The sequence below is a fragment of the Schistocerca piceifrons genome, chromosome 3 (assembly GCF_021461385.2).
Source record: "Schistocerca piceifrons isolate TAMUIC-IGC-003096 chromosome 3, iqSchPice1.1, whole genome shotgun sequence".
NCBI lineage: Eukaryota > Metazoa > Arthropoda > Insecta > Orthoptera > Acrididae > Schistocerca > Schistocerca piceifrons.
This window is the reverse complement of record NC_060140.1, coordinates 163,000,225-163,016,511: the sequence shown is the minus strand read 5'-3', so window position 1 is coordinate 163,016,511 and position 16,287 is coordinate 163,000,225. Positions and strand designations below refer to the sequence as shown.

General features: G+C 41.9%; 1 protein-coding gene across 1 annotated transcript in view; it reads left to right on the top strand.

The window, feature by feature from the left end:
• LOC124788481 (UDP-glucosyltransferase 2-like) overlaps positions 1 to 15,640 on the top strand; it is a 98,669-nt gene extending 83,029 nt beyond the window's left edge. Inside the window, exons 6-7 of the mRNA XM_047255752.1 lie at positions 3,323 to 3,542; positions 14,528 to 15,640. Of these exons, the coding sequence (XP_047111708.1) occupies positions 3,323 to 3,542; positions 14,528 to 14,804 (497 nt within the window). The 3' untranslated portion in view covers positions 14,805 to 15,640. The remainder of the gene's footprint in view (positions 1 to 3,322; positions 3,543 to 14,527) is intronic.
• The last annotated feature ends 647 nt before the right edge of the window (positions 15,641 to 16,287 follow it).

Sequence of the window (16,287 nt, the reverse complement as noted above, 5' to 3'; positions counted from 1 at the left end):
AGATCGCTCCCCACACCATGATGCCGGGTGTTGGCCCTGTGTGCATCGGTCGTATGCAGTCCTGATTGTGGCGCTCACCTGCACGGCGCCAAACACGCATACGACCATCCTCGGCACCAAGGCAGAAGCGACTCTCATCGCTGAAGACGACACGTCTCCATTCGTCCCTCCATTCACGCCTGTCGCGACACCACTGGAGGCGGGCTGCACGATGTTGGGGCGTGAGCGGAAGACGGCCTAACGGTGTGCGGGACCGTAGCCCAGCTTCATGGAGACGGTTGCGAATGGTCCTCGCCGATACCCCAGGAGCAACAGTATCCGTAATTTGCTGGGAAGCGGCGGTGCGGTCCCCTACGGCACTGCGTAGGATCCTACGGTCTTGGCGTGCATCCGTGCGTCGCTGCGGTCCGGTCCCAGGTCGGCGGGCACGTGCACCTTCCGCCGACCACTGGCGACAACATCGATGTACTGTGGAGACCTCACGCCCCACGTGTTGAGCAATTTGGCGGTACGTCCACCAGGCCTCCCGCATGCCCACTATACGCCCTCGCTCAAAGTCCGTCAACTGCACATACGGTTCACGTCCACGCTGTCGCGGCATGCTACCAGTGTTAAAGACTGCGATGGAGCTCCGTATGCCACGGCAAACTGGCAGACACTGACGGCGGCGGTGCACAAATGCTGCGCAGCTAGCGCCATTCGACGGCCAACACCGCGGTTCCTGGTGTGTCCGCTGTGCCGTGCGTGTGATCATTGCTTGTACAGCCCTCTCGCAGTGTCCGGAGCAAGTATGGTGGGTCTGACACATCGGTGTGAATGTGTTCTTTTTTCCATTTCCAGGAGTGTATATATCCAAAACTGTTTGTATAAGTGGCCCAACTATACTTATTCTGTTAAGCGCTTGCTGCATCCAAATGAAGGTTAAATGATTTAAAATGGCTTTACCGAGGTTACTAAACTGTCATTAAGGAAGCAACTGATTTGGTACCTTGAATTCTCACGTAGCAAAGTCATTATCTCGACAACGATGTGGCAAGTAAACCTGAATTGCCTTGCTCTAACCGTTTTTTGCAACCCCACTAAATCATGTCAGTTAATGAGTATGGTGCCTCGTGACGGCATATACAACCTTTTAGGATGGTGAACCGATCGCACCACGATCCAGGTCATTTAAATACTATCTATGAGTATCGTCTTTTGTTTTTCATGGACGACTATGCGGATTCCAGTTCCTCACAAGACGCAAATTTCTTCATTTCTAAATCAGTTTTAGTAGAAGAAGACCTTGAATGTTTCAGCGCTCGGTACCTTTCATTCAGTAGATTACACTAAACTGAGCTTCTGCTTACATATATTTGTAGTGAGAGAATTGTCATAGATATGGTATGGATTGCTTCACTGAAGAATGATCATTAGTTTGGTTGCTATTTTAATTGATTTCGCCAGCTTGCCTTTTCATTTTTACCAGTGCAATATAATGCAGGGAGACAATCGGTTAAACCCATTTCTATGAGCAAGAATGGATACATTATCACGCGGCATGGTGCACTACGTAAAAGCACTTGACTCAAACTGAGATGACTTTAGATTAAACTACCTGAGCGCCGATTTAGATGCTGGCTCTCGTGTTTTCTCCAAACCATTCCAGACGCCGTGGCAATACTTTGTTTAGAAACGACCGCTTACCAGTTCGTATGTCCCATTTGCGGTTCAGTCTTGGACCAGTCTAGGTTTTTTGCCATCACGAATGAACATGTAGTCGCTCCCTTCCCTCCTACTAGTCAGGCATAACGTCAGATTCGTATGAAGACCGCCGTAATGATATTTGTGCAGGACTGTGCACTGCGACATTTCACCTCCCCGACTACACTGCGTTATGAAATTTAGTAACATTTGTTACGTCGGTGCCATTTGTTACGTTATATATATATATATATATATATATATATATATATATATATATATATATATATATATATATATTTTATATTCAATTTATCAGGTGAATTTTTCTTTTGTTAGAGCATGATTCTTTCTCTCAGGGATTTGTCTTTTCTTATCACTTTTACTTATGAGCATAAGTCAATATGAAACGGGTTCTTGAAGTGCCGCTGTTATTCATGTACCAACTTTCGATTTTGAACGTGATGACTAAAATATAGTTGCCGTTAACTGAAATGAATGTAATTTTGTTGATTTCTATTTATTGATTGCATAGCAAGGCTCGAGAGAATTTCGATTGTTGCCGTGGAGCGGCCAAGATAAAACTCACTGAAGTCATGGAATCTGTACAATTTAAAAAAAAAAAATGAGCCTTAACGTAAATTAATTAACTGTTGCAATTTAAAAATGTTCTTACGACGAAATCTCTCGCATTTACAGTTACTGTTAACACTGAAAAATAAATTAATACTTCGGCGCGTAATGGCCGACCAGAGGCTGCATCGCAAGATGAGCTTCCCGCAGCGCAAATTACTGAAAAAATGCTTATTAAAAATAATTAGCCACTGCGAGCATTCGAGGTGGCAACTATTACAAAGAAATTCATTTTTTGATTACAATGATTAGTTTATTTTACCAGAATACAGAATAACTTACATAAATATGTGTAGCCTTTCAATGGCTGCCTTCCGTAACGCGAAACAAAACAGTGTGTGTAAGAAAGAACGTCCTTCCTCCTTGGGCGTACTGTCGCGTCTCTTTTCGATCCTTTTTTATTTTCATAGACATATTTTAAATAAAGATGTTACTCTTAAATTATTGCTGCATATCAGTTGTTTCAAGAACATCAACTGTATCATTTATACTAATTATATTCATAAAATACGTTAACTACGGTTTACAACCGATAAAAATGTCAATATTTACGTGACGTGCCGTCACACATTCTCCCTCTTTGCCGAACTTATGCTTTTAATGTAATTGTGCACTGGTCAGAAGAGTATCATTCTGAAAGTCAACGTTTCGTCCTCATCTGGGAAGGATATCTTGAAGGTGGGCATAATAGTCCGGAATGCTGTTACATTTGTGTATTCTCGTCTTCATCCTACTCGTAATAATGTGCACAGCTCTACAGCTCTGACTGATAAAAGCAAGCAGTTCTTATTCATTAACCATTAGATGGTGCATGGATTCAATCATATCAGTGGCATACGTATCAAAACTGCCATACGTTTAAAATACTCTGTATTGTGGTTACTACTTCAAGATCTACCCTCTCAATACCGATAATTACGCAAGTTATTTGTACATTGTAGCAATCTTAAGCTACGATTTTGTGTATGCTACACCAACAACATGTTTCGCCACTCTTCTGTTCCAGCTCACCCAAGAATTCGACTTTTTATCACTCAGGGAGGACTTCAAAGCATCAATGAAGCATCATATTACGGCGTACCTCTCATCGGAATGCCTTTTTTTGGTGACCAGGGGTACAACGTGGCCAAAATGGTCAGTGCAGGAATTGGAGTGAAACTGGATTTTAAGCTTATTACCAAAGAGTCTACCTTAGAAGCAGTGAGGACAGTTTTGGGAAATCCGAGGTAAGTCACAAAGAACATTCCATGACGGAACTTTCTCTTTTTTGATATAAATTATTGGCTCCTTTTGCTGGGTGTACGAATGTCACGAACACTTTGTAATAATGGAAACGTATAGTACACCAGTAAATGGACTATACCAATGAAATCAGAACAATGTTTAAAGCAAACAACACAATGGAGTGTGAGGGTTGAGAACAGCACGTGCACCTGCATTAATAAGGGCACCAGGTGGAGATGAGTACTGTCCTCAGTGTTCCCATATTTATTCAAGATGGCGTCAAAAGATGTGGCAGCGTCACACTGATGAGATCACCAGACGATGTTTTGGCATTTCCCCTCCACACGCCCCCCCCCCCCCTCCTCCTCATGTCCACAGTCTCCTTCTTCTTCACCCTCCACTCCCTTCCCCCTTACATATCTGTGAATTGGTGAGAAATGATCAGTCTGAGCTGCCAGTGTTGAAGGACATCGGGTGTTCCTTTATTTAGAGAACAACTAGTGCATCCTGTGGGAAAATTTTCCTGTGCCACCAGAAACTGGTAGGAGAAACTTAAAGGACATTCCGAAACTGCACTGCAACACCCGATACTGTGAACAATGTAGCCCCATCCAAAACGTCACAGGCGATTTGCATTAGTGGCAACTTGTTTTGATGTGAAACATCTGCTTTGTGACATGTGGATCAAGGACATTCCTGGAAAGACTGGCTGCTTAGCAATATGTTTCCTGTCTTCCCATATCTGGTCTGCATGATGGCTGTCATGAACTATATGAAAAATACCTGACATAATATAATAATATCATACCAATGGTCATTAGATTCATATGGTTTTATTAGGCAACCAGTTTCGACGTTCCAGTCGTGAAATCTTCAGGCGTGTCGTATGAGTGTCACCAAGAACCACGTGTGCATGTATAAGACAAGGCATGAACATTTATATCTGGTTCTTTAGATATCTGAAACTCAAGAGCATGTGTGCTCTTCAAACATGTGACAACAACTGTCAAATGAAAAATCCTAACTTGTCTGAACCTGCAGACTTGGTTTCTCCCGATGTAGAAGCAATCCTATTGGTTCCTTGCCAAATTCAGGCCTGGCTTTTTCCCCTGTATAGGCATTCCTACAGGTTCCCGCCAAATTAGTGGGCACAGATAGAGCATTTGTAGATCCTACCCCTTCCACCCTCATTGTCATTTTGCTCAAAACTGTGGTTACAGCCGTGTGTATGTGTGAGTGTCTTAACCATCAGTCTGTGCTTACAGTTTCTTGTGTGCTTGTCATCGATATCTGTGAAAGCTTCATAATGAAACATTCATCGACATCAAAGAACAGCAGTGATAGAGACAGCAAACGTCTGAGGCTGTCAGAGGACGAACTGCCATGTAAGTGCATACTTTATTTCGTGGTATGAGTTTAGATTTCGTAGTTAAACCGAATTTTGAAGAATGCGCCTATGAAATCGATTTGTTAATATAATATTTTTTTGTATATCTTCACATGCTAGCCATCCCTACATCCTGGGTGTTGTTTTGGCCTGAAACAGCATCTCCTTCTTGTCCAAACCAATGACCTCGCAAAGTGAGCTCACCATGAAGTACCTCCTTGCTCTTCGCCGCAGCCAGCTTTGTCGACTGGAAGGATTCAGTCATCATCGTCTAGCAGTAGTAGTTCTACTGATCCTATGACTAGCAGCAGTTTCCTCTTCTATCTTACTAGTAAAAGGCTCGAGATCAGTGACTCAATGGTGCAGTTAAACTATGGGGTGACTGAGGATGCATTTGAGGAGCATCCCATTTTCTCACATACAGAATCCAGCAGAAGGCCACAGATATTCAACTAGTGTTCTTAAAGCGTACTTCTCTGTTCTGGAATCAGAGCTCCTTAAAACTGCGGTACTCTTTCATAAAGTGTAGCACTGTACTATGTTGTAATCTCATGCATCCCGCCCAAACAGAACTCTGACGTTGAAAAGACGGGTATTGCGTACATTTTGGGGGGAAATGGCGTGGTATCCGGAGTACCTCAATCACTAAGTGGTCTCATGAATTCACCTAGAGTGCTACACAGGCCAAGTTTTCAAAGATAGAAGTTAGAAGCTCAGGTAAAGCACTAGACCAAATACTACATCTCGACATCCAGACACATGTCTTTGGTTCGATAAATGTTTGGTCGAGCTACATCCCAATTCCTGAGAAGATAGTCTGTAAGCCGGCATGTAGTAACGTTCAAAATAAAAGAAGATGAGTTTTGTTTTACACGGTCAATTCTCGATTGCGAGAGGAGTTACAAGAAAGATCCGCAGCGTATTACTTGATAAGGCAGAGATATTGACGTTCTTGAATTTCATTACTTTGATGGTATCGAGTTCCCCGTTAAGGTCCTGAATATTCCTAAATTTTAGGCTCAGAATACTCAGATAACCGCACATGTTTATGCTTTGAATGAGTGCAAATCAGATAACAGTAATGTTACAATCGAAATTTGGAGACGTCTTCATTAGTCTGAATTTGCCGGTCAATGAACTATGCGTGAAAACATAGTGCTATTCTGCAAGGAGAATAGTAATAACCATATTCACTAGGTGTGGGTCAAAGGTATGTCCTTACTCCTTTCATCCCAATTGAGTAAACATGGGCATGAACAACATATTTGCTTCAGATATCTCTATGATTTTTCTGAAAGCGAGATATTAGCAAACCATCTTGTGAACTGTTCAACCAAGAAACCGGTAGGCGTTGTCATGCCGACAGAGGGAAACAGGTTCTGAAAGTTTAAGAATGCTGACCGTTAGATTCGGTGTCCTTTGTAGTGTTTACTGACATTTCTTGCCTCCTTGCTCCTGTGATGGCGACGCCACAGCCTCACGTAGTTCTCAGAAAAATATATATCATGTGTACATGTATACCAGATTGTGTGTACATATGATTCTAGGCCTAATCACCACAAAGCATTTGTTGCAGATAATCCTGTGGTTTGGCTGTTCCCTGAGCTCAAAAAATTTTCGTAGGAGGTTGATAAGCTTTACAGCAACAATGTTCTCAAGTACAAGTAGCAGGAGAATGATGATCTGTACAATAATGCGGTTGATTGTAATATTTGAAAGTTCCGTGGTCAAGCTCACAATGCATGTTAACTGAAGTATAGCATACGGTGACACATGTTGATTTTCTTTCACAATATCTGTGGGTATGTATCTCACTTTCTTGTTGAACTCTTGGCTCAATTGAGTATGGGGAAAGATCAGGTTGATGCCCTGCCTGAGAGTGTAGAAAAATATATTTAATTCTCTACACGAATGACGCCAAGAATTACCCTCGACTTCCTAGACTCGCTTCGTTTTACGCAAGCACCACAAGCTTGCTGAAACACTGCATCAGGACGCAAAGTTTCAGGCCGTACGAGGAAGTGGGTTTTCCCATACAGGTGACAGGACCGCATGGAAAAACTCGAGGAAACCAGACTATCTGACATAGCTGCATCAACCTGTAATCTTACAGGCAAAGCATATTGCGTGCAGAATATATGCATGCTGTGAATATATGTCTGGAGTTCAACATCTTAATTTAGGGTAATATTTCGATCTTTAACTTGACAGAGAAGAGCGGTTGCTTGCTGATGTTTTGAGAACTGTTGGAGTGCATGCATCTCATATACCCTGAATCCTGCCTTTTGTTACACAGCACCTGGATTGTCTTGGGTCGCTATGCTTCAGGAAACGAAAGTCAACATCTAACTATTGATCTGCCAACTGCTGCGAATGGCGAGGTTCGATGACTGTCTGAAGAATACGTCGGAGTAGGTGAGAAAGTCCGTAGTTTGGGGCTAATTCTGGTGTAGGATATGTTATGGAGTCAGAAAGCACATACACTATTAGTTTGCATGATGTACACAGCGATTTGGCGCTATGTCCAGAGCAAGTAGTTGCATTAGGAGGCTGTATCCCCAAATTGATGACAATGTTATGTTCTTCACTATTGTGGTCTCTAACAGTGTCTCATCTTGGGGATAGAGCTGACTAGAATCACCCACACTATACATTCAAGCAATCACCAGGTTCTTCAATTTAATGATGGTGTTATTTTCAACAAGACAATGGACAATTTGAGAATACGAAATTTATGTTAGAACAAAATGGGACGGGTGTTATGTCATAAGGAAGTGTATCGTCAGGAAAAATTTCAAATGGAACACAATCATGAAAAAGAACATTGTTGCCATAGAGATAACGAAGGTCGCAGTACAGTTCATGAAGTCTATCTATGTGGCGATGTGCATGTCAGACCTGTCCTAAGCCCACATGTGCCGATTTTATTATGAGTTTGTGGAAACATATTTCACTGATTCACAGTTACTTGTTACTTTAAATGGATACAGATAGCTTCGTATATTGAGTGAATGTCTGAAGTAATGATTGGCCAGGCCAATTCCATTGACAAGTATTCAAATGTGGTCAATAATCTTTATAGTATTGTTCAACAGAAAAAGACGTTTATGGGACTTACGAAAGGCGAGACAAAGGGGTAGCCGTCTGTGGAATTTGTCGGATTCAGATAGAAGACGTGGCCATATCGCACATTGGGAACTGTTTATCATACGTAAAACATTTCTCAGTCAGTACTCGGATATGATAGTGAGAAGAACGTAGCATAAGATCAAGAAAAGCGTAGCGGTACATGATGGTATTTGATAATGGCAGGATCGTCATTAGGAATGTGTTTAATAAATTAGCGATGTTGCTGCTCGCATTGGTCACGACCCTACTAGTGTCACGTGAATGTGAAACCATTGTTAATTAGGCCGTATTAAACGATATTCACTGGTTATTATTTGCGACCAACGACAGTGTAAACATCTACGCTGATAAATTGCGCAATCGCGTTTTAACGTTGATGGAGTGCAGAGGGACAGAAGTCGTGAATTAGTAAAATATGATTTTCAACCGCAACAGACAGCAGCTAAAAATAGCAGTCACCGAAAAGTGCCATTCACAGATATCACAGACATCAACATGTCATAGTTTAGCTCATTCACACTACGCAGGATATCAGCAACCCAACGCGAGTAGCACTTGAGAGAAAAGACGTGCGCTCGAGCGTCCAGAAACACACGCTCACGTTACGCAATCTGAACTGGGGAATTGACTCTTTTGCTGGAAGGTAAGTATAAACATGGACAATGTGATGACGTCTGTCACACCTTGGTCAGAACAGATAGTATCGGCTTCCCTTACGCGTCAGCACAAGAAGGCGCGCACACAACAGTGCGTGCAACGATAACATTGAACACATATGAATAAAGGTTTTGCGCCTTGAAGCATGATGGCCGAACGGGGTGTGGATAAAAATATGGAAACACCAACAATCAAAACACATTAGCATGCGTGATAAGGTGTAGGAAAACTGTTGACTTTGGAAACACTTCCCAGGCGTTTGGAATGGTTAAATACAGATCGTATACGGTTTACAAGGAATCGTATACCACACTTCCTGTAAAATAGTGGTACGTACAGGTAACGGTTATGGAGGTGTACAGCGATTCCTCAATCTTCTCTTCCAAGAAGACCACAAAGTCTCAATAATATTGAGATCTAGTGAGTGTGTTGCCAAGGGATGATCCTACAATACCGTCCTCGCGCTTACAAAACCGGTCTTGGACTATGCGAGTTGTGTTTACGAAACCCTGTCGTTTTGGAACACACAGCCGAAATCCTCACTCAGTCCTGGGCTGTAATGTGACCTTACAGAGTAACCATAGAGCCCACGGATGCCTGCACACAAGATTCACCCGACTAAATGACATTCGTCTACTGCTCCACAGTCTCGGTTTAATAACTTCGGCACCAAGTCTTCCTTTTACGGGCATTTGTATTCCTGATAGTGGTTTTACAATTCCTGCTCGCCCTCCAATTCCCTGCTTATTGAGCTCCATTCGTGTTATTTTGGTGCTGATACAGCTCACGAGGGACACCTTCAGCTCTGCACTGACCTTTACAGCTACCTTATTTTCCTCCCTCCTCTGTAACGACCGTCTGCGATGCTCACTCAACACGAACTTTCGTCCGCGTTGCGGCTTTCTGGATGAAGTTTTCGCCGTTCCCCTGCGTGCTGTGTAAATTTTACTGGCTCTGGCACTTGAGAAGCCAAACACGTAGGCTTGGAAGCACCAACCATAAGAGCACTAACAATTGGTCCATGTTACACACACAATTATCAGAATACTTCTAGAATACTTCTCTGACCACGACAGACCCTTGTAACGTATTGAGGAGACTGCACAGGTGCGATAAACCCGCAGGCTAAGCTAGCGTCTGATTTTATGTTCGAGCGTTCACTTGTCTTGATGTTTTCCTATTTCTTGTCCAGTCCCTGTAACTGCCTGTCGAGCTTCCGGGCAGAATGGATGTTGTCAGAGTACATTAGTTGTTGTCAAACACGTGCAGGTTTTGCCGTAATGATGTGAGGTGTCAGGGGTATCCAACATGGTCAACTCAGATTTCCATAGGTATCAATGTGGACAGCAGCCTTTACACTTCGATACACACTCTTCCACGTCCCCGATACATCATATTTCAAAAACATAATGCTGCACCACTTGTTACCCTAAGATTCTCATCTTGAGAACCTTTCCGACAGCTGTCCTGTCCAGTTCTCTCTGATTCCGTATTATTCTATCCCTCCTGGAAGTGCAATATTAATGGCCTGCTGTGTATTCTCCAGTGACCCAGGATTTATTTATTTCATTGTAAGTTCAGATACCAACCATTAATGTTTATCTGTTAGATTATGACATTTACGAACGACAAATGTTTATCAATTAGGTTATGAATTTCTATTAGGAACGACTATCATCAGATCCAAAAATAACCATAAAGAGGTAGCTTCACATAAAATGCTTCCGAATTACAAAAAAATTCATAATCAAAGAACATTATAAAGATACATCGCAACATTTTTATTCCTGACTAAATGCAACGTGCTACATAATTTGTGTCGTTTTGTACTTTGAAGTACAGTCTCATTAAATAGTTCGGCGTACAATTAATATGTTTAATTGAATTAATAAATCAAATCATCAACCTCCTGTGTGTTACCACAAGTTACTTGTCAATAATCTCATTTGTTCAGGAAATGCGTAACATGTGAGGTGCCTAGCTGCTTCCGCTGCCCTCAGTTAAACGCCTAGAGTTCTGTTACGTTTGAAAATCTTCTAAAGATGTCTCCTACGCTGACAGCAGCACGTAGGTTCTAGATCCGTTCTCTTACGGCTGTACTAAGTGGTTAACGACGAACTCTTGTTGCGTAAATAACAGATTCATTCAGTTTATGGGGATGTCACTTGTACTTATTGCAGAAGGACATGATAACTGCAAGTCCCAAACATTATGCACTACAGTTAAACCGATCACAAGTTACTGATATATTTAAAAATTTTATCTTGTGACATAAGTAACTGATTACATGTTACGTATTCTTAGAGTGTTCTAGACTCACTATTCCTGCGCAAAATTAAGATTTGACGAACCGCCCCAGACATCTGTCAACTATGTCTGCTGCCATCGATCTGATTAATACTTTACTGAATTTGAAAAAAACTGATGTAGAACTGTCAGCGTCAGGCACACATTTGTAAGGCAGTACCGCTACTTTGCTTGGGAGCCTGGTCTAGGCGGAGTTCCGAAGACGCGCGAAGAGCTTACCTGCCTACTCGTTTAGATTTAATTTTTGGCTTCACATGTCATTCTGACTTTCGAATTAAGCTGGTGGAAGATTGCTATTTAGAGGTACCTGTGCCAGAACGTTAAGCAAGTTTAATGCACAGTTATTGAAATGTTGATGAAAGAAAGTTACTATTGGGAGACGCAGCTTCCCCATGTTTCAGTCATCCACAAACCTGGTGATCTTCTCCACGAAAAAGATACCATCTGATATTGGTGCCACACAACACTGGTTACGTCATGTGCACAATGCAGCTAGTCCTACTGCTCTGAGGAAGGAATCTTGAAGCTAGAAATGATGGCTACTAAGGTTAGAATTATAGCAAGAGCCGTACAAGCTTCGTCAAAAAATTTGAGATTCCGAGTACTACGGACATCAATACACCATACATGTTAACACTACAAAGATACGAAGTATGCTGCCGTGCAGTGACGAGTGACGTTTCTACATCCTGGCATTATGTGAAATGACATGCATCAGCGACATCTAGAGTTCTCAGTGAAATTTTAATCTCTCCTTGTTTCATACATTTTTCTAGTTGTTTTTGTTGTGGTTCTCATTTATTGAACACAGCGGAGTGCAACTTGGACTGTTGTACTCTATTCCTGATATTTGCCTCTTCTTAATTGTTGTTCGATGTTCTTTTGAGTGTTGGCTTTTGCTTGAATATATTTTAGGTGTTAGTGTTCTCGGACAAGCTAGATTATTGTGTGTATTCCCCATGCACTGTTGCGTTATTATCTTTGGTACATTGTTTCATGCCTACGTTTGTTATAATGTGGTAAAACTCTAACATCAAGGCTATTTTATTGTGTGCTTCATTGTGTTTTTGCGTTTTGGCGAAATTTGCACTGAATACCTTGCTTGAGTAATCTCGTACATGTGATAGAATTTCTTGAACTAATTAATAAATACGTTTAGATATTGCTAAGTATTTACAACCACGAAACTCGCAGTCCCTTTCTGCTTACATTGTTTCCTGCATCTCGTCATAAAAGACTCCAAGAAAGTTATAACAAGTAAATAGTCTATTTCATGTTTGGAGGCGTATGGAGGGCATAGAATGTAATACTTTGACATAAATGTTTGCTGAGCGGAAGTAATGCTGTCCTCATATCCAACAGAAATGCTGTTGGAGCCATATATTCTGGTGTAGGATCTTAAGAAATTTTGTTAATGTGTTTTGAGAGGAATTCAAATTAAGGAAACGGATACGACACGTTTCATAAGTGATGGAAGAGGTGTTAGCGACATGGAGGAGTGAATACGGCATACTAGGAATGACACTGCAAGAAAATAAACTATGTTATCTCTTACTACTGATGACCAGGTGATAAGTGTTGAAAATGGTGAGATGGATTAAGTATTCATTCCAGGGGTTTAAAAATAAACCCAAACAAAATTGAGTGTGCAGAAGTACTTGGTTACGAGCAGTCTCACTGACTGCAGGTAATTTTAAAATGCTGGTTTTTTTATTAGTTAATGAAGTTTTAAATACTCTGGTCTACCAAGATATCTGCAACTGGGAAAAAGTGGAAGATATTAAAAATAAGACTGGACAAGACAAACATGTTATTCGATAACTGAACACAATCCTTTCCAATGATGCGATAAGAAACCAAACACAAAATTCAAGCCGATAGTAGAAATGTTGTTGAAACAGAGCGAAAGATTTGCTGGCAATGGAAACTGATAGCTGTAAAAGAAGTGCTGTAGTCTCATGATTACAGAACATCAGAAATAAGGAAATCATGAAAATTGTGGAAATGGAAGAAAATATATCGGAGCTACTGAGAAGAAGTAATTACTATATTTTGGCAATTTAGAATGAAATGATGATAATAAATGGTCAGGAAACTTATGGATGTGAACTACAGAGTACATTTTAGTTATAACAGCTATGTACTCATCGTGGTACAGGTATGTATTAATTCAAATCTATTCGTTAGTTACCTCTTTTCTCTGTCCACCTTTTTCACTCCACTCTCTATATCTCCTCCTGTCACTCCTTCTGCCCTCTGTCCATCTGCTATTCAGCCTCTGTATGTTCATCTGCCGCTAACCACTCGCTCTATCCATCTTCTCCTCCTCACTCTCTTTGACCATCTGCTCCTACCCCCCTCTGTCTACCTACTCATTCTCCTCCGGTTAATCTGCTCCGTCTGCCTCCTTCTTTCCTATCTCCTCCTACCGCTTCTGTCTCATCCTCATTCTCTTTACCTCGTCTACCACATCCCTCTCTCCATCTCTTTCTCCCCGTATCCATCTATTCGTAGCATTACTCTCTGTCCATCTCTTCTTTGCTTACTCTGTCCATCTCATTCTCCTCATCTCACTTCATATCCAGTATCCATCCTCTGTCCACTTCCTCTTCCCCTTCTTTCTGTGTACCTCCACATCTTCGCTTCATCATTTCCCCCTCCCCCTCCCTCTCCATATCCTCCTTGTTCACATCTTTGTCTATGTCCTCCTTCACTCTCTGTCCATCTCTTTCTTCCGCCATCACTCTCCACGTCATCAACCCCACCCGTAGCGGTGGTATGCTGGTTTTTAGCCCAACAATATTTCTTTCCTGATAGTAAATAATACGTGTACCAAGTTCGGATGAAATCGATCCCGAGATGTAGTAGGAGTTCTCTGCCAGTGGCTTTGTATTTTATACATTTCACACGTATTTGTACACATATTTCACCTGTCTCTGCAGCGAATTTCGCCTTGTCGTTTTGTTTTCACACAACTGAATATTTATGACGTCATATCTACAGAACGTTTTGTCCTATAATGACAGAAATTTGTAGTTATACTTGGGCATATGGGGATACTGACTGTGAAATTTGTTGCAAAGAAGTGATAACGTTAAACGTACCAGTTGCGCATGACGGGACAATTTTTGACGTTTCGCGTTATTTATAACGCCATATGACCCATTGTAGGTACATTCAGTGTCATATGTATATACTGTATGAGAAATGCGTTGCGAATGAAATTAGTTTTAAGGAATCAACAAATAAAATTTCGTGCTTGATGCTGCAGTTTTATTGGAGGAATAGCGAAAATGTAAGAGAGATCCCACCACTGTCATAGGTAGCAACTGTTTCCACATAGTAAGTGTTGCATACACCATGCTCGGCTATTATAGGTCCAGTGGTGTAGAAGGGCATGTGTAACATTCATCCATCCATCCTTACATACATCTTTCTAACACGTGTGAATGGGTGTGCATATGTCTCGTGAACTTGTCTGTGCACAATTTCCATTTCCTGTTGCAGCTACCGCGAGAACATGAAGCGCTTTTCCGCCATCTACCGGGAGCACCAGTCGACGTCACTGGAGAACGCGCTGTGGTGGGTGGAGTACGTGATCCGCCACAGAGGCGCCCCGCACCTGCGGCCCGCGGCCCTGGACCTCCACTGGTGGCAGCTGCTGCTGCTAGACGTCATAGGCTTCGTCGTCGCGGCAGCGGCGGCGGTCACGTTTGTGCTCTACAAGTTGACGCGCCGACTGCTGGCACTCATCTGCAGGCCCAGCAAACTGAAGAAACAGTGACGCAGGTGCCAGCGGACTGGCGGACTCATCACGCAGCGCTTCGAACGTATTTGGTCGCAGTCTCGTACCCCTTCCGAGTTTTACTCGTACTGCGAAACAAACGGCGCTCCAGAGGAGTGCGCTGTGAAGTAGCAGATCTTTGTGACTTTCTCGATTCACGCAAAATGTGAGACTCAAATGTTGGTGCATCATACGCATGAACTAGCGCAGCATACGTAAGGGAGTTTGGAACCATCTCTGAGAGACTGTCTCCTGTAATGAATGTGCGCAGCATACCTGAATGCATATTTCATCCAACTGAAAACTACTACGAGGAAAATGCTCGATGTGTCTAGTTCCTGTTACCATTCTTCTAGTCTACATCATTTTCATTATACCTTAGTTTCAATACTTAATGTTATGCCAGAAAGGAGTACTGCTCTGCCCCGAGGTTCAGTTATGTGTATCTCGAGTCAACGCATTAGCATCACCGTTGCAGCAGTAATATAACACATTTGTGGTAGGAACTTCATCTCTCACCTGCGCATGTCTTAAATGTGTTTGGTTTATTTATCGCTGTATAATTTCATTTCTACTGCGTATAGCGTCCCAAGTGAAATAATAAGAAAAGACATAAAACAACAGTATTTTTAAAGAAGAGACATTTGAAATTTGAATAATAAGTGGACACCAGCAGCTCAGGCGAACATACATTTTTCTCCGTATTATAAAAATTTCTCTGTGTAAGTTCCGAGGGCAAAGAAACATAACAAAATGATCTAAAGAGACGATGTGATACTCTCTTTTGTTAAATTTTTAGTCGTCTTCACTTCTTCTCTTGTCTTGGTTGCGTGTAGATGGACATCTTGCGAGTGCTGGCAGATGTAAGCATATTTGTACTAATTAAGCAGATAATATATTGATTTAATATTATTGTTCACTTTTAATTTGTAAGAGGTGATCCCGATTTCATGTCCGCTTTCCTTGAATTAACCTGCATTCCAGCAATTTACAGTGCAACAATCGCAGCGGCCGATGCAGCCAGCGACGCCTTTACGTGGCGATATTAATTTATAAATATTAGCGGAAGCTATAAACTCGACCACTATTAACGTAATATACATTTTTCTCCACAGCTGCCCGACGTTGCTGAAAATACGTAGCTTTAAGATTCTTATTTTCAGTACAACAGCCGATAGCCAGAGCCAGCCAGGACTCCGACTACAATGTGATGGTTAACGGAGGTAAGAAAAAACACTCTCGCGCATGTGTGGGCCGCAATTGTAAATAAGAACTAAAGATTTTTGCTTTAAAGTGAACTGACTAGCCGGGGAAATTAATATGAGAAAATTTATTCCAGTGCTCAACTTCTACACTCCTGGAAATTGAAATTAGAACACCGTGAATTCATTGTCCCAGGAAGGGGAAACTTTATTGACACATTCCTGGGGTCAGATACCTCACATGATCACACTGACAGAACCACAGGCACATAGACACAGGC